This window comes from Somniosus microcephalus, chromosome 10 (assembly GCF_052327205.1).
Source record: "Somniosus microcephalus isolate GS21.2 chromosome 10, FLI_Smic_1.0, whole genome shotgun sequence".
Lineage (NCBI taxonomy): Eukaryota > Metazoa > Chordata > Chondrichthyes > Squaliformes > Somniosidae > Somniosus > Somniosus microcephalus.
The window spans coordinates 177764794-177789514 of NC_140996.1; the positions used below are offsets into that span (position 1 = coordinate 177764794).

At 43.3% G+C, this 24721-nt stretch overlaps 1 protein-coding gene across 9 annotated transcripts in view; it reads right to left on the reverse strand.

The window, feature by feature from the left end:
• atp8a2 (ATPase phospholipid transporting 8A2) overlaps nucleotides 1-24721 on the reverse strand; it is a 696532-nt gene that overhangs the window by 390247 nt on the left and 281564 nt on the right. For all 9 annotated transcript variants that reach the window (XM_085999230.1, XM_085999235.1, XM_085999229.1 and 6 more), the window contains 8 exons: nucleotides 23047-23116; nucleotides 20747-20874; nucleotides 17564-17675; nucleotides 12294-12459; nucleotides 9188-9315; nucleotides 8339-8416; nucleotides 1555-1643; nucleotides 159-203 (listed from right to left, as the gene is read on the reverse strand). In XM_085999230.1, coding sequence (XP_085855356.1) covers nucleotides 159-203; nucleotides 1555-1643; nucleotides 8339-8416; nucleotides 9188-9315; nucleotides 12294-12459; nucleotides 17564-17675; nucleotides 20747-20874; nucleotides 23047-23116 — 816 coding nt within the window. The remainder of the gene's footprint in view (nucleotides 1-158; nucleotides 204-1554; nucleotides 1644-8338; nucleotides 8417-9187; nucleotides 9316-12293; nucleotides 12460-17563; nucleotides 17676-20746; nucleotides 20875-23046; nucleotides 23117-24721) is intronic.

Genomic DNA, 24721 nt, shown 5'->3' on the forward strand with positions numbered 1-24721 from the left:
TGGATATTTCACAAAGTAGTCTTTTGATGCCAAACCTAAAGCAACTCAGCGATCTTCAGTATTTTAAAAAAAAAACACTTCCTCACCCAAATGTCATGTGTAATGTGCAATACAAATTACAAATGTAACCTGGTAGGATTTTAAAAAGGTCCTCTTACCCCAAATCATCAGAAGATCGTTCAGTATCGGAGTCTGGGGAATGACTAGGAGAAAAAGAGATGAGAATTTTATTGTACACTCAGTGCACCAACTCCAGAAGCATAAAAAGCAAATAGCAAAAACATATCCACAAAGGTTAGGATCAGCTGTGTAATGTGGCTTTTATTTTCACAATACAGTTCCAAGTCTTTCTCTCTCTCTCTCTCTCGTGGAAAATTAAGGGCAACTACACTTTCTGACCAGGTTCTGCAAATGACAAGTTATGAATAAAAGCGATCAACAACTAATTTACCCGTAATGCTTTTTCTCTTATATTAAAGATCATTTCTGTTACAATATCGTAAGGGTAGAGATACCATGACAGTGTGAAGACATTAGATGCCACCAATCTCAGTTGCAATACCATCTAATCACGTTCTCATCATTTAGCAATACCATTTTTAATACGTCCTGCTACTCCAGACAATGTACTGTAAACTTGATTTTTTTTTATTGCCCATTTTCAAGATTAGATAAAATGTTTCGATACTTCTCCAATTTTATTTTACTATTATTCCCGTTTGTTCTTTTTCTGCCTATTTTCTCCTCTCCCAAAGACACCAACTCCTTGCTAGGGTGTGGTTCCACAAATGCTCGTTGCCCTCCAGTATCTCACTCAAATGGGCCCCCTTCTACTGTGAGTCTTGATGGTGAGAATCAGTAGATTTTTAGGTTGTGGGGGCACCACAGACAAGCCACGATCTTATCCTCACCAAACATCCAAAAAATCTATACTTCCAACAGGTGTTGATGGATAATGATTAGATGTGATAATGCTGGCTTATTTCACCCTCCCTAACCCATGGGTGCGAAGGATAACTGTAGTGCCACAAATGCTACCAAGCTGAGAACTGCTAACTCAGCACTGACCGGGGATTGAACCTAGTTTACACAGCTCAGCTACTCACTGCCTAAACCAGCTGCTCGCTTGGGAGAGGCCATTTCATTGTTATTTCATTTTTTGTTGTTCTTTGGATTTTTTTATGAATTTAGATCCACAGTGAGTTTTCATTAGTATTTTTGGGCGAGGGGTATATTTTTCTCTCACTGAGAACAATGATAACAAGTAACATTGATACTTACAACAGGGAAGGGTGCGGCACACAGCAAATGAGGATAAAATGGGCCAAATACAATAGAATAAAATGGCCCATGCGTTTAGCACGTTTGGCACTTTCGGAGCACTACTGGTACTGTGTGGAAAATTGGTGGACCAGATGGTTTACTGCATCATTCTGCTCTACCTATCCTCTTCCATTATTGGGAAACAGGTTCCTGATATCCAGTTAATTCAAAATAAACTAAAATTTAAAAATAAGCAGATATCTAAACTACTTTACTCATTAGTGCTCTTACCCATAAGTAATGCCAGCAATGGAACATTTTTTGAACTGCATGACGTTGCAAGTTAAGGTGCCAGTTTTGTCGGAAAATATGTACTTTACCTGGAAGGGAAGAACAAAATAAAATGTAAATTTGAGAGAAACCTATGCATCTAAAATGAAACAACAGGTGGAGTTTTCTTCTTTCACAGCAGGAAATGACTGCGCACATATTCCAATTCTTTCCAGACCCTGCCTTATAGGTTGAAATTCAATTATGCTTCTACTTGATAGTTTCAATTATCATATCCAATCTGATCAAACAACCAGATTACACCCTGCTGTTCAGTTGAATTGCTTAAGGGTACATAATTCATGTTTTTAAAAATTTGTTTATGGAATCAGGGCGTCACTGGCAATGCCAGAATTTATTGCCCATCCCTAGTTGCCCTTGAGAAGGTGGTGGTGAGCTGCCTTCTTGAACCGCTGCAGTCCGTGTGGTGATGGTACAGTGCTATTAGGGAGGGGTGTTCCAGGATTTTGACCCAGCGACGATGAAGGATTGGCGATATTCTTCTAAGTCAGGATGGAGTGCGACTTGGAGGGGAACTTGGAGGTGGTGCGCCTGCTGCTCTTGTCCTTCTAGGTAGAAGAGGTCGCGGGTTTGGGAGGTACTGCCGAAGAAGCCTTGGCGAGTTACTGCAGTGCATCTTGTAGATGATACACACTGCAGCCACGGTACGCTGGTGGTGGAGGGAGTGAATGTTTAAGGTGGATGGGGTGCCAATCAAGCGGGCTGCTTTGTCCTGGATGGTGTCGAGCTTCTTGAGTGTTGTTAGAGCTGCACTCATCCAGGCAAGTGGAGAGTATTCCATCACACTCCTTACTTGTGCCTCGCAGATGGTGGAAAGGCTTTGGGGAGTCAGGAGGTGAGACACTCGCCGCAGAATACCTAGTCTCTGAGCTGCTCTTGTTGCCACAGTATTTATGTGGTTGGTCCAGTTAAGTTTCTGGTCAATGGTGACCCCCCAGTATGTTGATGGTGGGGGATTCGGTGATGGTAACGCCGTTGAATGTCAAGGGGCAGTGGTTAGACTCTCGCTTGTTGGAGATAGTCATTGCCTGGCACTTCTGTGGCGCAAATGTTTCCTGCCATTTATCAGCCCAAGCCTGAACGTCATCCAGGTCTTGCCGCATGCGGGCATGGACTGCTTCATTATCTGAGGAGTTGTGAATGGCGAACATCCCCATTTCTGACCTTATGTTGGAGGGAAGGTCATTGATAAAGCAGCTGAAGATGGTTGGGCCTAGGACACTGCCCTGAGGAACTCCTGCAGCGATGTGGCTGGTCCAGTTAAGTTTCTGGTTAATGGTGACCCCCCAGGATGTTAATAGTAGGGGATTTGGCGATGGTAATGCCATTGAATATCAAGGGGAGGTGGTTAGACTCTCACTTGTTGGAGATAGTCATTGCCTGGCACTTCTGTAGCGCGAATGTTACCTGCCACTTATCAGCCCAAGCCTGAACATTGTCCAGGTCTTGTTGCATGCTGGCATGGACGGCTTCATTATCTGTGGAGTTGTGAATGGCGCTGAACACTGTGCAGTCATCAGCGAACATCCCCATTTCCGACTTTATGTTGGAGGGAAGGTCATTGAGGAAGCAGCTGAAGATGGTTGGGCCTGGGACACTGCCCTAAGGTACTCCGACAACGATGTCCTGTTTCCCTGATTCCCATTGACTTCAGTTTTACTAGGGCTCCTTGATGCCAGACTCGGTCAAATGCTGCCTTGATGTCAAGGGCAGTCACTCTCCCCTCACCTCTGGAATTCAGCTCCATTGCCCATGTTTGGACCAAGACTGTAATAAGGTCAGGAGCCGAGTGGTCTTCGCGGAACCCAAACTGGGCATCAGTGAGCAGGTTATTGGTGAGTAAGTGCCGCTTGATAGCACTGTCCATGACACCTTCCATCACTTTGCTGATGATTGAGAGTAGATTGATGTGGCGGTAATTGGCTGGGTTGGATTTGTCCTGCTTTTTGTGGGCAGGACATACCTGGGCAGTTTTCCACATTGTCGGATAGGTGCCAGTGTTGTAGCTGTACTGGAACAGCTTGGATAGAGGCACGGCTAGTTCTGGAGCACAAGTCTTAAGAACGATAGCCGGGATGTTGTCGGGGCCCATAGCCTTTGCTGTATCCAGTGCGCTCAGACATTTCTTGATATTACGTGGAGTGAATCGAATTGGCTGAAGAATGGCTTCTGTGATGGTGGGGACCTCGGAAGTAGGCCGATATGGATCATCCACTCGGCACTTCTGGCTGAAGTTGGTTGCAAACGCTTCAGCCCTGTCTTTTGCACTCACGTGCTGGGCTCCACCATCATTGAGGATGGGGATATTCATGGAGCCTCCTCCTCCCGTTAGTTGTTTAATGGTCCACCACCATTCACAACTGGATGTGGCAGGACTGCAGAGCTTTGATCTGATCCGTTGATTGTGGGATCGCTTAGCCCTGTCTATAGCATGCTTCTTCCGCTTTTTAGCATGCATGTAGTCCTGTGTTGCAGCTTCCCCAAGTTGGCACCACATTTTTAGGTACGCCTGGTGCTGCTCCTGGCATGCTCTTCTACACTCATTGAACCAGGGTTGGTCCCCTGGCTTGGTGGTAATGGTAGAGTGAGGGATATGCCGGGCCATGAGGTTACAGATTGTGGTGGAATACAATTCTGCTACTGCTGATGGCCCACAGCGCCTCATAGATGCCCAGTTTTGAGCTGCTAGATCTGTTCTGAATCTATCCCACTTAGCACGGTGGTAGTGCTACACAACACAATGGAGGGTGTTCTCAGTGTGAAGATGGGACTTCGTTTCCACAATGACTGTGCGGTGGTCACTGCTGCCAATGCTGTCATGGACAGATGCATCTGCGACAGGTAGATTGGTGAGGAAGAGGTCAAGTAGGTTTTTCCCTCGTATTGGTCCACTCACCACCTGTCGCAAGCCCAGACTGGCAGTTATGTCCATCAGGACTCTGCCAGCTCGGTCAGTAGTGGTGCTGCCGAGCCACTCTTGGTGATGGACATTGAAGTACCCTACCCAGAGTACGTTCTGTGCCCTTGCTACTCTCAGTGCTTCTTCCAAGTGGTATTCAACATGGAGGAGTACTGATTCATCAGCTGAGGGAGGGCGGTAGGTGGTAATCAGCAGGAGGTTTCCTTGCCCATGCTTGACCTGAAGCCATGAGACTTCATGGGGTCCAGAGTCAATGTTGAGGACTCCCAGGGCCACTCCTTCCCGACTGTATACCACTGTGCCACCACCCCTGGTGGGTCTGTCCTGCTGGTGGGACAGGACATACCCAGGGATGGTGATGGAGGAGTTTGGGACATTGGCTGAAAGCTATGATTCTGTGAGTATGACTAGGTCAGGCTGTTGCTTGACTAGTCTGTGGGACAGCTCTCTCAATTTTGGCACAAGTACCCAGATGTTGGTGAGGAGGACTTTGCAGGGTTGACTGGGCTGAGTGTGCTGTTGCCGTGTCCGTAGCCGGTGAGGTCGATGCTGGGTGGTCCGTCTGGTTTCATTCTTATTATTTTGTTTCATAGCAGTTAGTTACAACGGAGTGACTTGTTAGGCCATTTCAGAGGGCAGTTAAGAATCAACCACATGGCTGTCGGTCTCGAGTCACATATAGGCCAGACCAGGTAAGGACGGCAGATTTCCTTCCTTGAAGGACAAGGGAGATCGAGAAGAGCGTTGGTGCGATGACACAGCTTTGCTTGACCCCGGTCCGTATGTGAATTGGGTCTGTGGTGGAACCGTTGGTCAGGATCACGGCTTGCATGTCGTCATGAAACAGACGGAGGATGGTGACAAACTTTTGAGGGCAGCCGAATTTGAGGAGGACACTCCATAATCCCTCATGGTTGACAGTGTCGAAGGCCTTTGTGAGGTCAAAGAAGGCCATGTACAGCGGTTGGTGCCGTTCCCTGCATTTCTCTTGTAATTGACGTGCGGTGAAGATCATGTCCATTGTGCCCCTTAGTGGGCGGAATCCGCATTGCGACTCTGGGAGGAGCTCTTCAGCCACTGGGAGAAGGCGACTGAGGAAGATTCTTGCGATTACTTTCCCTTTCCAGATAAGAGAAATGAGTTCATGAATTCGCGCTAATAGTGCTTCTCCGTCATGCTTTAGTGCCTCGGCAGGGATTCCATCTGCTTCTGAGGCCTTCTTGTTCTTCAGTTGTCGGATGGCCTTTTCAACCTCATGCCGAGCTGGGGTTTTGCCGAGATGGTGGTGGGTAGCATGCTGCGGGGTGGAGTTGAGGACACTCGCCTCAAAGACAGAGTCTTGGTTAAGGAGATCTTCGAAGTGCTCCTTCCAGCGGGCACTGACTGCCTCCTGGTCCTTGATGAGTATCTCTCAGTTTTTGGCCCGCATCTATATTTAATATTTAATGGCCTTTTATAACCCTCCAAACAGGTTATAGTTAGAGTAATAGGACATCATTTTTCATATTAAAGAAAAATAAGCCAGAGACCAAAATGATGTCAAGGCCTACCTCTGGTTGGCGCCAACTGAGCTGGTATTAGGTCAAATGGTAGTAATGGCATTACAATTATTTTCAGCATTCCTAGCTCAGGAAGGATACAAGCCCAACATTCCCACTCCCGATCACTATCCAGTAACCGATGCTGAAAGTGAGCATGTGTAGAGGTCAGAGAAGGACAACACTGGGTTTAACGATGATGCTCCCATAATTTAATAGCTTGCTCTCACCGTCAAGGTTCAGAGGTGAATTCTGGCAATTAGGAACAGTTAGCAAACAGTAACTCTTGCCTGTGAAACCATACGCCAGCTGGGAGTCAAAGCCTTCAGGTGCACAGAAAATTGGAGTGGAAAATAAATAATAAGAGACTAGATCTCAAGCCAGTACATACAAGATATATTGCAGCCAACCATAAGATCTTGCCTCTGAAGCCCATGTTACAAATGAACTGAAGCTATATGCCAATTTATCTATTAAGCAGAATTCTCCAAGATACAATAAAAGGAAGGCGAGCTATTCAGCAAAAGCAGAAGACCTTTAAAGTGGCTCTTGAACTCTTTTTGGAGCAATCAAAAACTACGACAAAGGAAGATTATGATGCAGCAAATCTTTAAGCCAGTAGGGCCATTAGGGAAATGTAGCAGAATCAGTAGCTTGAGGTTACCCACAAGGGTGCATGCAATTGCACAAAAATTCTGATAATCCTTTTTCCTTTGGCTAAAGTCTGTTCTCAATCATTGGCAAAAGGATTTTCAGGGCTAGTGCCAATAACTAATAAGACTAGCGCTCTGCAACAAATGTGAAAGGATATCCTCCAGATCCTTGCAAGACAACCTCAAGGAGCCAGAGGCTGGGAGTATGAAATCGAGCGACAGTGTTTCTTCTCCACTTCTGCCTCTTCTTGTTGGCCAAATGGCTGGGCAGACTGGATTTCTTGGGTGTCTGAAATGAAGGCACAAGGGTAGGGTGGGGGGCGGGGAGGGCGGGGGGGCAAGCAAGAGGTGCATACTTACACCATGTGCAGCTTGTAAATCAGAAGAGATTGTGGGATGAGGGTTAAGTGGGATGTGGGAAGGAGAATAACATATGAGGATACCAGCATCTTGTATTCTTTCAGCCCCACTGCTGACTGAAGGCTCAGCCATGCCTATGCCAAGAATGGTCAGCACGTCTCCTCCAAGGGGGCGAGGTGAAGCTAGGAATAGGAGTGGTGCCTCGTGTTTGGTAGAGATTGTTGGTTGGTGAGTGATGGCGGGGGGGGGGGGTGGTTGTGCATTGAGCAGTGTGTGAGGCTAGTGGTGTAGTTGGTAGGACACACCTTTTGAAAATGCATTCACTGACCTTGGCTCCTCGTCTGAGGTCATGAAATCTCTTTAGGCACTGGAACCAGGTCCTGGGGGGGCGACACTGCTGGCAGTGACCACCTCGATGATCTGGTCCCACATCCTTCTTTCTTGTTGGTCTCCTGGCCCCCTGTGGGTAGAGAACCTCTCTTCCAGTGTTGACCCCCCTGCACAAAGCTGGAGTGCTGTGTCCAAGACCCTGGGTGCCCTTTCCCTGGCCTGTTGAGCCATTTGTGTTAGTGCTGACACACTTTTACCATTTTTGATCAGAAGGCAGCTCACCTTTACGAGGTGCACACTGCCGAGTGCTGAAGCAATTTAATTTTTTTTTAATCCACAGAAGGCAGCTCAGCTTTAAGAGCTGCAGACTGCCTTGAAGAGGAACAAGCTAGCTCTAAGTAAAGCTAAGTGCTGACAAAGGGTCATCGACCTGAAACGTTAACTCTGTTTCTCTCTCCACAGATGCTGCCTGACCTGCTGAGTATTTCCAGCATTTTCTGTTTTTATTTCCGATTTCCAGCATCCGCAGTATTTTGCTTTTGTAGCTTTAAGTAAAGCTAGCCTCACTCCAGCAACGTAAACTTCAGCCTCCTGCTGAGTGCACAGCCTGTCAGCAGCGCGTTCAGTGTTAGGCTGTGTGCTATGATCATGGTAATTAGTTGGCAGCAGCGGCCGTGCTTTTTGAACAGGCACAGGTATATCTTGCTTCATGGTGCCCGCGCCCATTTTTTGGCAGTATTGAATTTCCCGGCCATTATGTCGTTTAACATTTTAAAAACACTCATGGCAAATAGAAAACAATGTATCTTCCTGGAATTAAAAAGCAAAAGTAAATTATGTCCAGTTTTCTGTTTTATGAAAAGCATCATTGGAAATTCAGTGAAATTAATTCTGCTAGATTAAATACTGTAGGTGTCTCCCACCTGGCCAAGCTCTTCGTTCAAATTAGAGGTTCTGGCCATTGCAGGCGTGTCTGTTTCTGGATGGTACATATCCATATCCTGCAATATCAAAGGGCAAATGAGACAATCAATTCCAATTCAGAACCCTTGACATGTAACTATTATTTTGTTTATAAGGAAAACACTTTAGCACTGAAGGAATCAAATTGTTATTTTTGACCAATGTCCAAAGACATTTGTACATTTTAATTTGCTCAAAGATAATCAAATATTGTACATTATACTATGACCCTCAAGCACGTTAAATATAGCAAATATGTTAAAAGATTCAACTGTATACTGAAGAAAATTCAGGTGTAGTTACTTTAAGCTGATGAAAGTATTATTAGATATCCAAATATATCTTTGATGTTTACAAAGATAACAAACAACAACATTTTTTCTTCCTTTCCTAACAATTTTTCTCCCCTCCTCAAGGTCACTCCTTGCTGAAGTATAGTTCCATGGGAGTCATCCTGTGCTTTACCAAATTGGTCATTATTCATGTGTGAATGTCAGCGAGCCATTCAATTAGGAGGACACATCATAGCTGATGCCCCATCCTGTCCTGACCTAATATTTGCATAAGCTCACTCCAAGAGGCATCGTTGGATAGCAATCACGAGCAGGAACTCTGAGCAATTTCCCTCTAATTAAGGGGCATGGCATGTAATTGTAGTTCCCCTATTGTCAGGTAACTCAGCACAGACCAAAAATTGAAACTTTCGGGTCTACATGACTCACTGAACCATTAGGGGAACTGGCAGCAGAATTAAAAGTATTTATTTGAATATATTATCTATATAACATGTATTTTAAAAAGACACATACCCAGTTAATAAAGAGAGCTTGGGTAAATTTGACAACTTCTAATGTTACCAGCAGGCTGATTGGAATGAGATTGTTGTAAAGAATGATGAAGGTAAGAAGGTTGTACCCAAAGTTAGCTGAGACACCACCTATGGAAAGAAACAAAGTTACAATTAACTGCTCTACACATACTGACAGAGAGCAGAACTAAATCTATATGCATCACCAAGCAACATATGGTTTTGTGACTTAAATTAATTTTCCAGGCTGCACTTACAAATTTAAATAATACAGGAGTATTTATTTCCACAGTTTAGCCACAAAAATGACTTATGCCACATGTATACAGCGCCTACAGTGGGTACCACCTTGAACATATTATAATTTCTTCCTTTACCTTAATTCACAGATAAGCAATTCCAAAGCATTCAAAGTTACCACTGCCAGTTTATTATGGGTTGGAGGTGGAAGAAAAGGTCAACATTTATAGTATCACAGAAGCCTCAGGCTTTAGCAGCTGGGATTTTAAACAACAAATGTTATTAGCAGAACAAATTAGTCTTGTTCCCAAGAAAATGAAATCAGGTTGAAATGTTGTTCTCTCAAAATATACTTTCTATTCTCCACATGTTGATTGAATTAACTTTGAGTCACAAAAAAATTCTAGAGAGATGGGGATGTGATAATGCAGATAGAGAGGGATGGGTGGAGGTCCGGGACGGGCGATGTCGGGTCACGGCCCCGCTACTGGCTCCATCCCACTGTCTAAAATAAATTTACGTTGATAGGGCTTGCTAAGCCCGCCCAGCGCATTTCCTGGTCCAATTAGAGGAAGCGGGTCTGGTGATGTCATTCATGACGTGTCATCAGCCGGTTTCCTTAAAAGGACCATGGCTAACTTTCTTTTGTGGTTACCGAGCTACTCTTGGTGATGGATATTGAAGTCTCCCACCTAAAGTGCGTTCTGTGGCCTTTCTACCCTCAATGCTTCTTACAAGTGGTTTTCAAGATAGAGGAGTACTGATTCATCAGCTGAGGGAGGGCAGTAGGTGGTAATCAGCAGGAGGTTTCCTTGCCCATGGTTGACCTGATGCCATAAGATTTCATGGGGTCCAAAGGTGATTGTTGAGGACTCCCAGGCAATGATCCCGTTAAATTTTTTTTCTCGGTACGCGGCCCCTTTAGGGGGCAGCGCAGCCCATTAAAAATACTGTGCATGTGTGTTATTTTCTATTTAAAAGCTGGTCAGCCAGCTGAACGGGAGCTGTAGAACACGGCACAGCTTAAAGGGAACGTTGCTCCGAGGGCCATTCCCTGTATACCACTTTGCCGCCACCTCTGGTGGGTCTGTCCTGCCGATGGTGATGAAGGAGACTGTGACGTTGGCTGATAGGTATGATTCTGTGAGTATGACAATGTCAGGCTGTTGCTTGACTAGTCTGTGGGGCAGCTCTCCCAATTTTGGCACAAGTCCCCAGATGTGAGGAGGAGTTTGTAGGGTTGACTGGGCTGGGTGTGCCTTTGTCGTGTCCGAATCCAATGCCTCGGTCGATGTCGGTGATCCGTCTGGTTTTATTCTTACTGTACTTAATATCTGCCTTGCGCCTTGTTTTTTTCCCCTTCATTTTTGCCCCGCTCTTCAGTCCTCTGCCACTTCTGTTCTAAAGGTTGCCAATGGGTTCAGATTCCTTTGCAACTCTCCAATGTCTGAGAATTTTTGTCACCCTATTGGGACATTCTTCTTCAATTGTCCCTATCACCTTAAACTTGACTTACACTAATGCTCCTTGGATGCATCCAAATCTGCACCTGAAGCTATACCAATGAGCTGACCGTGGAAAATTGGGTGCAAACAGCATACTTCCATTTGAGTGTGTCTAAAACCATTCCAGCATAAACACGATCAATAACAGAAAATCTAAGCTCTACATTGTAAATCCAGCTTTTCAGTGTCCTATAATTTTCTCCACATTTAGATATACATTATCTTGTGTGCTTTTGCATTTGCTAACTATTAGAAAAGAATTGGGAAATAATTGGACTTCTATTTCCTCAAGAATAATTATAACATACTAGCAACTCAAGAAACAGAAATCAAGGGCTGGATTTTACTTACCGAGACAAGTGGGGGCGGGAATGCTGGCTTCCGGGTTCTAGTCCCGCCCCCAGCGACGTCCGACGCACAGACGCTTTTTTCCCGATTGGCCTTGTTAAGCCCGCCCTGCGGGCTTGCTGGTCAATTAAGGGAAAGCTGGTGTCAGATGACGTCAGTGGATGACGCTTCATCTGCCGGTTTTCTTAAAGGCACATGAACCATAAATTTTTGACAGATGATTTGACAATGTTTGTCAGCATTGAGGTGCTGTCAAACACTGACAATCACTGCACAAAGGTGAGCCCTTGCTCCCAGGCTCTCCAGTGACTCTCTCCTTAGGATGAAACAGATGGCAGCTGCAGGTGAGGGTACAGAAGCGATCTGTCACTTCTCCCACTGAGGTGAGGCCACACAAACACTTCAAAGCTTGTCACCTACAGGTAAATCTAAACACATTAAAAATGACATTCCCAACATTTCCTTAACTCTGATACTAACCAGTGTCCCATTGCATCCTTCACACCACTTCTGCAGCTGTCATCCAAACACCAACATAACAGACCCAGCACGCCTCCCTTACCCTGGCAGGGTTCCTCGATGTCAGGAAGCCCGCAGCAGCAGTCGAAAAATTGGAAAAAGCCTCTTAACTACCTGTTAACAGGCAGTTAAGTGGCTATAAATCCTCTTCCCGCCACTAGGAGTCGGGTCCCTGTGCAAATCAGGGACCCGACTCCCGGGAAGATTGAATGGAGGCGGGTTGGAAGCGGGTTTGGGACCTGCTCCCATTTTTTTGGATTTCCCCATCAGTCCCGCCTCCTCAGGGCTGGTAAAATCCAGCCCCAAGAGTTACTGTGGACCTTTATTCAGAGTTGAGTTCTACAAAAACCTTACTGAGGAGGCATTTTGTGTCAGTGAATGGTGTTTCAACATGTTAGAAAATTACTGGATACGGTGAATAGTGAACAACTTTGATCTTTCAAACTAATGCTTATGCTGTGGATGGCAAATTTTGACAGTAATAATGATCCTTACCGATTGTGGTCAGGTACCAGTCAGAATTATTGTGTTTCTTGTTCCAAATCTCAGCGCCCGCAGCGCTCACCAAGGACATGACCACTAGAATGCAGAAAAGTACCAGGATCTGTATGTTTGTAACCCTTTCAACATTGGATCTCTTCAATGGTGCCTTAGTAGAATTCTGCATGTTGAGAAAACACACCGAACAAAAATCATTTACCTATGATCAAACTCTTAAAATGCCTCCCGTTTTGAAATTCACGCTCCATGGGTGACAGACTTTAAAAAATAATTTAAATCTTATCTTTTGGCAAAGTGAAAGTTCTTTAACCTAAAACCTATGTATTATCCAATGAGCTAAATAGTGCAAAAGTATAAACTTCAGGCAATAAAAATATTTACCCTTCTCCCACCCAGCTTGCCATTCTGCAATTCTATGAACTTGCACTCCACCATTTTGCTACACATAATTTTGATAGGAGCAATGGATTATGGATCTATGATGCTATGTTTGCCCCTGGCAAAATGTAATTCAGAAACCAGAAAGTTTTACATTTAGCTATTCTTCAAAATAAAAGTATTTTTAAAAAACCTGTCTCGGGTATAACATGAATCCTAATTCTGGTGGCAAAGTTGTGGAGCACAAGCCAATAAAATTCTGTACTTATGACATTATGAGCAAATGATGTACATGTACTCTAACATTCACAACACAAGACATTTTTACTCAGACAAATGTTTAGGGAGTTATTGGATCAAAGCCCAAGTGTTGAAGACCTGAGTCCCCCAATGATTATTGGAGTGTGTCTTATTACATACACTCTTGACTCACTGGTCTAACTCCAGATCTGTACACTGGGATCTACAATATGACTCCTTTCCTAACCACTCAACTGGCAAAGGGGTAGGCAGTATGGTTATATGTTTTATTGTATGGAGGACATGAAGTTGCACCTACCACTGTATCTCATAAAATTTTGGTAGCACCAATGGATTATGCCACTTCTATTCAATTTATATATATTTATATTTTCATTTTTCCAGCATTATGTGACGTGGGCATTAATGGTGTGTATCATTTCAATCTTATATTACATTGAGTATGCCCACGTTAAACTCTTAATACTATTTTCTATCTTCAATGCATGCTACTTGTATACATATATCCATGACCTACAGGATAATTTTAATTAAAAAATTATGTTGAAGCAAAGTAATATCAAAATCATTCTTGCAGACAAAGTTTTTGGAAAATGTTCTGATCAAGTCAGTGCAATGTATGTAACACTTTTCAGTTTTAATTTGTAATAACAGGACACTTAAGTCTGTGACAGCACGAACATCAAACATTTACTGTGGTTGCTGCAGCATATCGCCCTGTAGCAGTTGTGTTGCTGTCAGGAAGTTGTTTAGATATTTCCCAAGCTACCAGCAGTTTCAATCACCTCATTTTTTAACTGTGATGTCACTGGTAACTACTACACCTAATCAGAGAAACAAAAATCAATAAAAACTGGGTCCCACTCAACATCATCATACATGAACATGGCCACAGACACAATGCTTTGACTAGCTTAATAGCACTCGTGCGTTAAGTAGTACCAGACAATCAGAGGAACAAGGTTGTGTATAAATTTTGAACCATAATTTTGCACCTTCAGGGTATGCCGATTGTATATATTTTTCAATTATAATATGCAAGTCTAACCTATTAGAGCTGTTTTAGGCAAAAACTGCAGATTCTATCACCCAGTAGGGAGAGGAAATTCTGTCCCAACCCATAAAGAAAAGTTGACCCCTTAAATTGTATTAAGGGATACCAGCATACAAACAAATTAATCTGAAATTCCTCTTTTATTGCAAAGCTGTCATTGACATGTTTAGAATTAATAGGATTAAAATAATGGAGAGGAATTTTAGACTGTATTTGGACACTAGTATCCCACAGCAAAGGTTATGGGCTTTTTTTTGCAACAAAGCAAAAGCTGTCTTTATGACTCTGTATCCACTATATAATTAAGAATATCAAAAATGGAATGGACTCCAATTACTGCTTATGTGCCTAAGGGCTGGGTCCAAATTTAGATTATAAATGTATCTCAATTCCATTTACATTAAATCTTTTCAGTGCTGTTGGCATCCCAAACTGTCTAGACAGAGCATTTCAAACATCACATCATGAGGGCATTTTGGAAGATTTGCTATAAATTGCCCTTCTCCAGTGCACTAGCTTGAAACGCCAGTGAATACTCTCCAAATGTGCTAAGAAAAATAATCTGCATGCCTCACCCCTCTCATTAATCTGTGCTCAAAATGAAAGCAGCAAGGATCTTCAAATAGCCGTGTTACTGAATAAGGTGGTGGAACACAGGCTTGCACCTGTGATTCCGGAGGTAGAATTTTCCATCTCATCATTCTACTGTAGGATAACACCAATCATTGACTTTCCACAGCAAAGGATGGCAAAATCATGCTTCCTAATCCATGATGCCATTTTATTATAAAAGGTTCAGTTTATATTAAATCTAAGCAGGACAATCAGATTCACAGTGACGACAAGCCTTTCTCTGGTAGTTCAGCAATGTCCAAATGTATGTCATGAACATTTTCTATGGTGACTGAAGGTGAATAAGAAAACACATCTGCCTGAACTGAGGAGTCTTCCTTTAAGCTAAAAGAAAAAGATTAAGGAGCAAGGTCCAGACTGCAGGACATCAAAGTTTAAAAAGAGTAAAAGTATCCTATCCAAAAGTGCAAGAGAGACCTTAGAACAGTCTCCCCAGGTATAGCTGCTGTATTCAAGTCTTGGACAGATTTTGACGATAGAAAGTTAAGAGCTGTTGAGGGTGAAGGAAGCATTTGGCATGAAAGCTGTGACTCTTGGAGACAGATTTCGAAATGCAGGAAATTCTGTGGTTCCATTTGAGGTCAGAGGAGAAATTAAAGACAAGAAAATGGAGCTGAGAGAGGACTAAGGATGGGTCCATCAAATGCAAAAGATAGCAACTGTTGGTTGGACTTGAGAGAGAAAAGCTACCATTGCTCCTAAAGATTTGAAAGAAGTAAGATTTTCATTGTCGCAGAGGGACATAAAGGAGTTCAAAAGTTAGTGAGAGGCCTGATGGGTGCAAGCATTAACAGTATGATGTGATGGACGCTGATGAATGTGGCGTGGAATCATCAAAGAAAAATGGACAGGATTGGAGGAAGAGCGGTGGGCTCCACTGACCTGAAGAATGATTGGAAACGAGATAGGACAGAACCCTGGGAAGCTCTTGAGTTAATGACAAAAGAATCACACTACAGCACAAATATAGAGTAATTTAACTGGAAACTAAATTGCCACAATCAGTTTTGGCAGGAGCTACTCAGTGCTAACCTGTTGAGAAATGCATTGTACCAAACCCTGTGAAAGGGCTTTAAAAATGTTTAAGGCAATAACAAATGATTCACCTAAGTGTACAAGTACAAAGCTGGAGCTGCATAATATAGACAACAAACTCCCCAGTGTAATGGCCATCCTGAAAACCATACCGATAATCAAGGACTGAGCCAGCACTTTCCAGCTGATGCTTCTTTAATTTTTAAAAAGTACCAGTGCAAGGGTGATAAAGCAGTAGTTTGAAGGGCAAACGGGATCACAACAGCACTGTGGGAGTACCTTCACCACACGGACTGCAGCGGTTCAAGAAGGCGGCTCACCACCACCTTCTCATGGGCAATAAATGCTGGCTTTACCAGCGACGCCCACATCCCATAAACGAATTTTAAAAAATTCATAGGGACCGAGTATTCGCTTATAGAATCGCCTTTGACATTGAGCAGGAGAGAAATATCTGATGAAGCCCTAAAAATGTTACAGGACCATGCACAATAAAGCAAAGCTCATGTTGGACTGAGCAAGTGCAGATTCCACAGAGCTTAAAGAATATCTTAGAATGAATCTATTCTCAGAACTCTCAGTTTTCATGGCTAAGTATTATAATCATCACTTGTCTCATATAAGTGATTTAAATCAGTTCCACTCTCTCAGCCCCATTAAACAAATAGAACTGAATTTTCCACAGATAATACATTTATTTTGAAATAAAATGTAATTATTTCTCACACAGACTCAAGCAAGTTACATTGTCTGCGTCACATTTTTTCCCCAAAATATGTCTCAATGTTCCTTTGTGCATTCCATTTAATCACAAGTTCTTCTCCCTACAGTGAAACTGCAGCTCCAGCAGCAGGTTAACCAAATCACAAACCATCAATTGGACAACAATGTTCTTGCTCTGAGTGGCGAACGAACTTTGCCAGCCATATGTTAGACTTGCACTTGTCCATAGACAGTTTATGGGCTTTTGCACGGCAAGTTCCTGTCAGCCAACCATCCAAAAAGCGCAGCGCCCTCGACAGAGCACCTGGGATCTGTGTGAACAGGGAAAGCAACTGTGTATCTCCTTAACCAATCAGATTGAAGAATGAGCAGCAGAGTCTGAACCAGGAAGTGTAAGTTGAAATATTGAATTCAATGTCAAATCAGGTACAGAAAGCAAAAGAGAGAGAGAGAGGAAAAGAAAGATTAGATTAAAAGAGATAAAAGAAACCGAAAAGTAACAAATAAATTCTCTGAATATTTTTCAAAATCTCCTACAATAATTAAAAGCTTAAGGAATGAGACTCCACACTTGTAAAAGTTAATTTTCAGTGCCAAAGAGGTTGTTTGTCAGTAATTAAGACATGCCACAATGTTAAAGGGTACTTAGACTAGAATAGACAAGCCGTAACATTTTTGATGCGCTTAGTCCTTATCTATGAGGTAGGTGCAGGAACTTCACGCTGTTCAATACATTTGAATGGTGAGTCAGACAGCGAGACGCCGTTTTCAGGAGCTTTTTGGAGGAGCAGGGCATTTCAGAGAGCAACTTCCGGATTTCCGCGTTTAACTGCACGTGAGGTCACCAGGAGTTTCTGTTCGATTTGCACATAAATAATACTGAGCACCGTTAGCCTCACCATTATTTTTACAGCAAAATCTGGCCCAATAATTAAGCAGCCACATTAATTGCACAGTCGAAAAAGTGGGCGGCTAGGGATCATATTGTAAAAAATGTGATGAACAATAATTCAGACAGTGTAATATTTAAAAAAACTAAGTTATTCTCTTCCGTTCAGAAGCAGCCATCAGTTTTGGAATCGGTATTTTCATCAATAAACTTTAAAAAAATTCTTTAGGAGCAAACACAGGAGGCAATTGAACAATTAATGAAATAAAAACAAGAAAATTAGATAACAACCTGCACTAGTTTAGTGTCGTGTCCAGTATAGACCACGAGGCCTTGAGCCCATTGCGTGTTCCTCAGCTGTGCTCCTCGCAACAGAATCTGATCGGGTCCTACAGGAACAGGACTGCAGCAGGATAATGACAACATAATTATAAACTCAAGTCTGAACTGTGCACACTACACAAAATGTATAGTTATTTGACTCAAAGCTTCAACTTTAACGATTCAAGATCCAAAGCCACAAACATCGGTGGTCACGATATGGCAGAAAATTTGAAAAATTCTGTTTCAGAGCTGCCCATCACTTTCAATGATCAGGAGCATCTCCTACTGCCTCCAGCAGGTACATCCCAAATGACAGGGAGCATGCCTCTTGCCCATCAATCACACCTATGAAGTAGTCATCCACTGGGGTCCTCGCAATCTCTACTGAGGGAAAAGGTAGAGACAAGAACAAGAACCTCTGTGAAAAATAAGAAAAGATCCAAACTAAAATTGACCAAAAGGAATGAAAGGCTCAGAGAATGAACTTATTTACAGGTGGCAGGGCAGCACCATTTGCTGGATGCTCTGGTGAGCTGTACAGTAAAGCAGTAGGACTGGAGTCTTTGGCAGCAAAATTTCTCACATACAAGTCAGCCACACTATCAGGGAAGGGAATGGGTGTAAGTTAGGTATCACCCTGCAGTGACTGAGTCCCAAGTGCCCTTGACATAGCTCACTTGTCCATCCTCTTGACTAAAGAATAGTGCGTGGTCTCACAAAACCAAACTAGGTGAACAACTACTTCAATTTATATAGCATTTTTAATGTAGGTAAACATCCCAAGGCACATAAGAGAAGCGTAATCAGACAAAAATTAACACCCAAGCCAAAGGAGGAGATATTAGGAGGGGTGAGTAAAAGCTTGGTTAAAGAGGTTGGTTTTAAGTAGGTAACAGCCTTGGCTCAGTGGTAGCACTCTTACTACTGAGTCACAATGTTGTGGGTTCAAGCCCCACTCCAGGACTTGAGCACAAAATCTTGGCTGGCACTTCAGTGGAATACTGAAGAAGTGCTGCACTGTGGAAGGTGCCATCTTTCGGATGAATATATCACTTAGATGAATATAAAAGCTCTCATGGCACAATTCGAAGAAGAGCAGGAGAGTTCTCCCAGTGTCCTGGCCAACTTTATCCTTAAACGAACACCACAGTTTCATTGGTCATTTATATCAATGCTATTTGTGTGACCCTGCTGTGTGCAAACTGGCTGCTGTGCCTTCCTTACATTGCAACAGTGACTACACTTCAAATGTACTTCATTGACTGTAAAGCGCTTTGGGATGTTCTGAGGTCATGAAAAGGCAGTCTATAAATACAAGCTCTTCCTCTTCAAGGAGGAGAGAGAGGTATAGAGGCAGAGGTGTTTAGGAAGCAAATTCCAGAACTTGGTGCCTAGATGGCTGAATGAAGGGCCGTAAATGGCAGGAGGAGGAAATAGGAGCTGCATGAGGCCGGAGTTGGAGAAATGCAGATTTATCCTAGGGTTATAGAGAAAGGGAGGGGCAAGGCCGTGAAGGGATTTGAACTTGAAGATGAGAATTTAAAATTGAAGGCGAGAATTTAAAATTGAAGGCTTTGGAGGACCGGGAGTCAATGTAGGTCAGCGAACACAGGGGTGATAGGTGAGCAGGACTTGGTGCTGGTTAGGATATTGGCAGCAGAGTTGAAGATTATGAGGGTGGAGGATCAGAGTCCACTCAGGTGAGCATTGGAATAGTAAAGTCTGGAAGTGACAAACATGGAAGAGCGATTTGGCAGCAAATGGGCTTTGGCAGGAGCCAAGACATGCGTTGTTACAAAAGTGGAAGTCAGCAGTGTTTGTGATATAGAGGGTATGGGGTCAGAAACTCAGCTCAGGGTCAAATAGGACGATGAGGGTGCAAACAGTCAGCTTCAACCTGAGACATTAGCCATGGATGGGAATGGAATTGGAGGCAAGGGTACGGAGTTTGTGGTGGAAGTCAAAGACGATGACTTTAATCTTCCCAATGTTTTACTGGAGAAAACTGCAGCTCATCCAGGACTGGATGAGACACAGAGCGGTCGAGAGGTGATGGAGGTAGAACTGGGTGACGACAGCGTACATGTGGAACCTACGTCATATCTTCGGATAATGTTGCTGAGGGGAAGCACGTAGATGAGGAAGAGGAGGGGGCCAAGGAAAATTGGATAGGTAAGACTGGAACTAAGCGATGGCAGTTCCACTCAACTGAAGAACAGACGAGAGGCATGTGAGGAGGATGGTGTGGTCAACCATGTCAAAAGCTGCAGAGAACTGCAGGACAGAGAGGGATAGAACAAAGAAAAATAAATGAAAAATTAAGGATAAATATGATTAGTCTCCCATTATAAACTATGATGAATTTCTATTGAACTTAGTTATACATGAAATGGGATGGATTAATGAATAAAATTCCAGTTCTTTACAACGTATCTTGTGAAGGATGACTCAGATTTAATATGACAGCACTAAAATCCCCCCAAACCACAAGATTCCTCCTATAACAAAATCAAAGCCAAAAATGAAAGGCAATACACTATCAACTATAACGCTTATGGGTATAACAGGTAGCATTTGTGGTGCTATGTCTAATACAGAATCAAAACAAATTCCCCTTCAATACACCCTTCCCAAAGTATGTTTCCAAAGAAAGCATTACAATAGGCCTACTGTATCCATTTTAATGGAGTTTGGGAAACACAACACCTTCATAAATAATTATATGAAGGTGGTAGTCTTCTGTAATAGTAAGAACTTTGATGGTTCTTCGTATCTAGATTTTCAGAACAGATCCCGATTTTTTTTGTTTTTGCAGAAAATTCTAAATTGATCACTTAAGCTTTCTCTAATTTCCCTATTGTTATACCATAGTGGAGTGTGCCACTAATGTGCTCTTCCACTGAATGGTCACACGTGGGCTGACCCCCATCTCAGCTAAGCTGCTTAATTAGGAGGTGGAAAGAGGAGGTATCAATTTAGCCTGAATTGCTCACGTACTCCTAATGGCCAGGTCAAAAATGGCACTGACAATATTATCAATAGGTCTCCGGGCCACCCACACTCTAGAATGGGGAGCAAAAGAGCTTAATGAAGCAAGGGAAAATTATACAAATGGAGGAGAAAAACAAGTGTTTAAAAACTTTGCAATACCCATCACTCCCTATTCGGAGGTTGCCAGTGAAGTCGTAGAGGTGTCGGTTGGGACCATCACATTCTAAATTCCCAGTCATCTTCACTAAATCTGCAGTGGACAGCATATTAGCAGTCACAGGCAAGCCCTAACAGAAAAGGATAAATAGTATTTAGATGATTCCATTTTAAAAAGAAATTCTAGGAACATGGCAGTAAACATGCAAACAATTGAGATATGCAAAAGGTCAAACTATCATTCAGCTGTTGTAGCCACATCTACTATGTTGGAATTAATTCTTGGAGCCAAGTAAGTCAAAGCATCACTATCCCCGTAAAATTCCCAGAAACATTACAGGTCTAAGATAGGTTTACAGTACGTGTGTAAGTGCACAAAGTGTAGTTAATAAGTTTGGTGAGCTGCAGGTGCAAATAACTACGTGGGAATATGAAGTAGTGGCGATAACCGAGACCTGGTTTAAAAAAAGATTGGATGCTTAATATTCCTGAGTACAAGGTATTCAGGAAAGATGGGGAGGAAAAAAAAGAGGCGGGTAGCAGCTTTGATTAAGAAAAATATTATGGTGCTGGAAAGAGAGAATGTCCTGGAGGAATCAAGGACAGAATCTATTTGGTTAGAGTTGAGAAACAATAGAGGTGCCATTACACTATTGGGGGAATTTTATAGGCTGCCAACTAGTAGGAAGGATATAGAGGAGCGCATTTGCAGGGAAATTACAGAGAGGTGCAAGAACTATAGAGTAGTGATAATGTGGGACTTCCAACTATCCTAATATAGACTAGGAGGGTAGCAATAGTGTAAAGGGCAGAGAGGGGGAAGAATTTCTGAAGTGTATTCAAGAGAACTTTCTTGATCAGTACCTTTCCGGCCCAATGAGGAAGGAGGCATTGCTGGATCTGGTTCTGGAGAATGAGGTGGGTCAAGTGTCAGTAGGTGAACATTTAGGGAACAGTGATCATAGTATCATATGGTTGAGATTAGCTATGGAAAAGGACAGGGAGCAATCTAGAGTAAACATACTTAATTGGAAAAAGGCCAATTTCAGCAGGTTGAGAATGGATCTGGCCCAGGTAAATTGGAATCAAAGATTGGCAGGCAAAACTGTAACTGACCAATGGGCTGCCTTTAAAGAGATGGTACAGTCGAGGTACATTCCCACGAGGGGGAAAGGTAGGGCAACCAAAGCCAGAGCTCCCTGGAAGTTATGATGAACCTTTACAAAACACTGGTTCGGCCTCAACTGGAGTATTGTGTCCAATTCTGGGCAGCGCACTTTAGGAAGGATGTGAAGGCCTTAGAGGGGGTGCAGAAAGGATTTACAAGAATGGTTTCAGGGATGAGGGACTTCAGTTACGTGGATAGACTGGAGAAGCTGAGGCTGTTCTTAGTCCAGAGAAGGTTGAGAGGAGATTTGATAGAGGTGTTCAAAATCATGATGGGTCAAAACAGAACAGATAGAGAGAAACTGTTCCCATGGGTGGAAGGGTTGAGAACCAGAGGACTCAGATTTAAGGTGACTGGCAGAAGAACCAAAGGCGACAGCAGGAAAACTTTTTTATGCAGTTAGGATCTGGAATGCACTGCCTGAAAGGGTGATGGAGGCAGATTCAATCGTGGCTTTCAAAAGGGAATTGGATAAGTACCTGAAGGAAAAAAAATTTGGGCTACGGGGAAAGGGCGGGAGAGTGGGACTAGCTGAACTGCTCTTGCAGAGAGCCGTCACAGGCTCGACGGGCCGAATGGCCGCCTTCTGTGCTGTAACCATTCTATGACTCCAGGTAAGATAGAGTTTCAAACAATACTTGACCACTGTGAATTATGAATTCTTCACATCAGTGGAAGAACACAGCGCAATGATGAGATGTCTTCTGCAACCACGCAGAGGATAACTTCTATATAGTTCTAGTGTGATCAAGATTGCCCAATGAGATCACTGCATCGCCAATCAGCTCTCATACTACAAACTAGATGCTATATTGGAAGATGTTAGAGTTGTCAATCTGGAGGGATAAGACAAAATAGGCACCCTTCTAGTTTCAAGGCAATCTTCCACTTTACCAGATCGTAATCCTATGTCAGGAGAGTGATATTTATGCGCTTCTCTCCCACTTTTAATCCAATTTTCATGCGTCACTGATATCATTGGTTCCCAAACCTCACATCATTTACTCTATGGAATACATCAACAGAGGAAGAACTGCACACCTACTATCAGCTACACTCTATACGTCCATCGGGACCAAACTGCTGAAACATTTCTCAGAACCACCGACTAGGTTCTAAGTGGAATGCCATTTACCTGTCGTATTTTGAGATTTGTTTCCCCATCCAGATTGGATGTTTCAATGTAACACATTGCCTGTGGTTCACTAGGAAATAAAAAGAATGAAAAAGCAATTAGTTAAATGATCTACAGCAAAAGCACCGAAAACATCCTGTGCACCCTTTGCATAAAAGTATCTATAAACAACTTATATATTTATATAGCAGCTTTAACATAATAAAATGTTCCAAGGCGCTTAAACAAACAAATGTAAAGGGAACATTCAACATTAAAATAATGACTCAACAATACAGGAGAACCCATTAAAGCTGGCAGTGGTGGACAATGTGTGCCTTGATCTTGGTGTTTATCAGTTTCTTTACTTCATAAGGAAAATCGGATTGGTAAACTTTAGATAAACTCATATCTTAACATTCATTACCACCATTAGATTCCTGATTTGTATTTATTCCTTTTTTCATTCCCTCTCCTTCCCAGGTTCCTGTCCATCAATCTTCCAACTGTACAGCCACATTTCCATTCTCTACAACCCTCCCCAAATTTCACCCCATCTCTTCTGAAGGCATTGACTCTTGTTGGGTGCAGTTCTACAGCACAGACAGCCCTCAAGTTCCTCCGCCTAGTGACCCGACACATCTTTCATCCGCAAGGCTTTACAGGAAGTGTCAACAGGCTGTTTGACTGCGGAACAGACAGCACAGCTAAATCAGATTGTGCACTCGCCATTTATATACATGTACTTTCCAGCAGGTGTTACTGGATAGCATTGTGGGAACACTAGCTGATTTTTCCTCTCCCCAGCACAGGGACATGGAGGACAATTTCTTTTTAAAATTTGTTTATGGGATCAGGGCGTCGCTGGCAATGCCAGCATTTCTTGCCCGTCCCTAGTTGCCCTTGAGAAGGTGGTGGTGAGCCACCTTCTTGAACCGCTGCAGTCCGTGTGGTGAAGGTACTCCCACACTGCTGTTAGGTAGGGAGTTCCAGGATTTTGACCCAGCGTCTATGAAGGATCGGCGATATACTTCTAAGTCAGGATGGTGTGTGACTTGGGAGGGGAACTTGGAGATGGTGGTGTTCCCATGTGCCTGCTGCCCTTGTCCTTCTAGGGAGAAGAGGTCGCGGGTTTGGGAGGTGCTGCCGAAGAAGCCATGGCGAGTTGCTGCAGTGCATCTTGTAGATGGTACACACTGCAGCCACGTGGTGGAGGGAGTGAATGTTTAAGGTGGTGGATGGGGTGCCAATCAAGCGGGCTGCTTTGTCCTAGATGGTGTCGAGCTTCTTCTGTGTTGTTGGAGCTGCACTGATCCAGGCAAGTGGAGAATATTCCATCACACTCCTTACTTGAGCCTTGTAGATGGTGGAAAGGCTTTAGGGAGTCAGGAGGTGAGGCACTCGCCGCAGAATACCTAACCTCGGACCTGCTCATGTTGCCACAGTATTTATGTGGCTGCTCCAGTTAAGTTTCTGATTAATGGTGACCCCCAGGATGTTGATAGTGGGGGATTCGGCGATGGTAATGCCATTGAATGTCAAGGGGAGGTGGTTAGACTCGCGCTTGTTGGAGATAGTCATTGCCTGGTACTTCTGTGACGTGAATGTTACCTTCTAATTATCAGCCCAAGCCTGAACGTCGTCTAGGTCTAGTTGCATGCGGGCATGGACTGCTTCATTATCTTTGGAGTTGCAA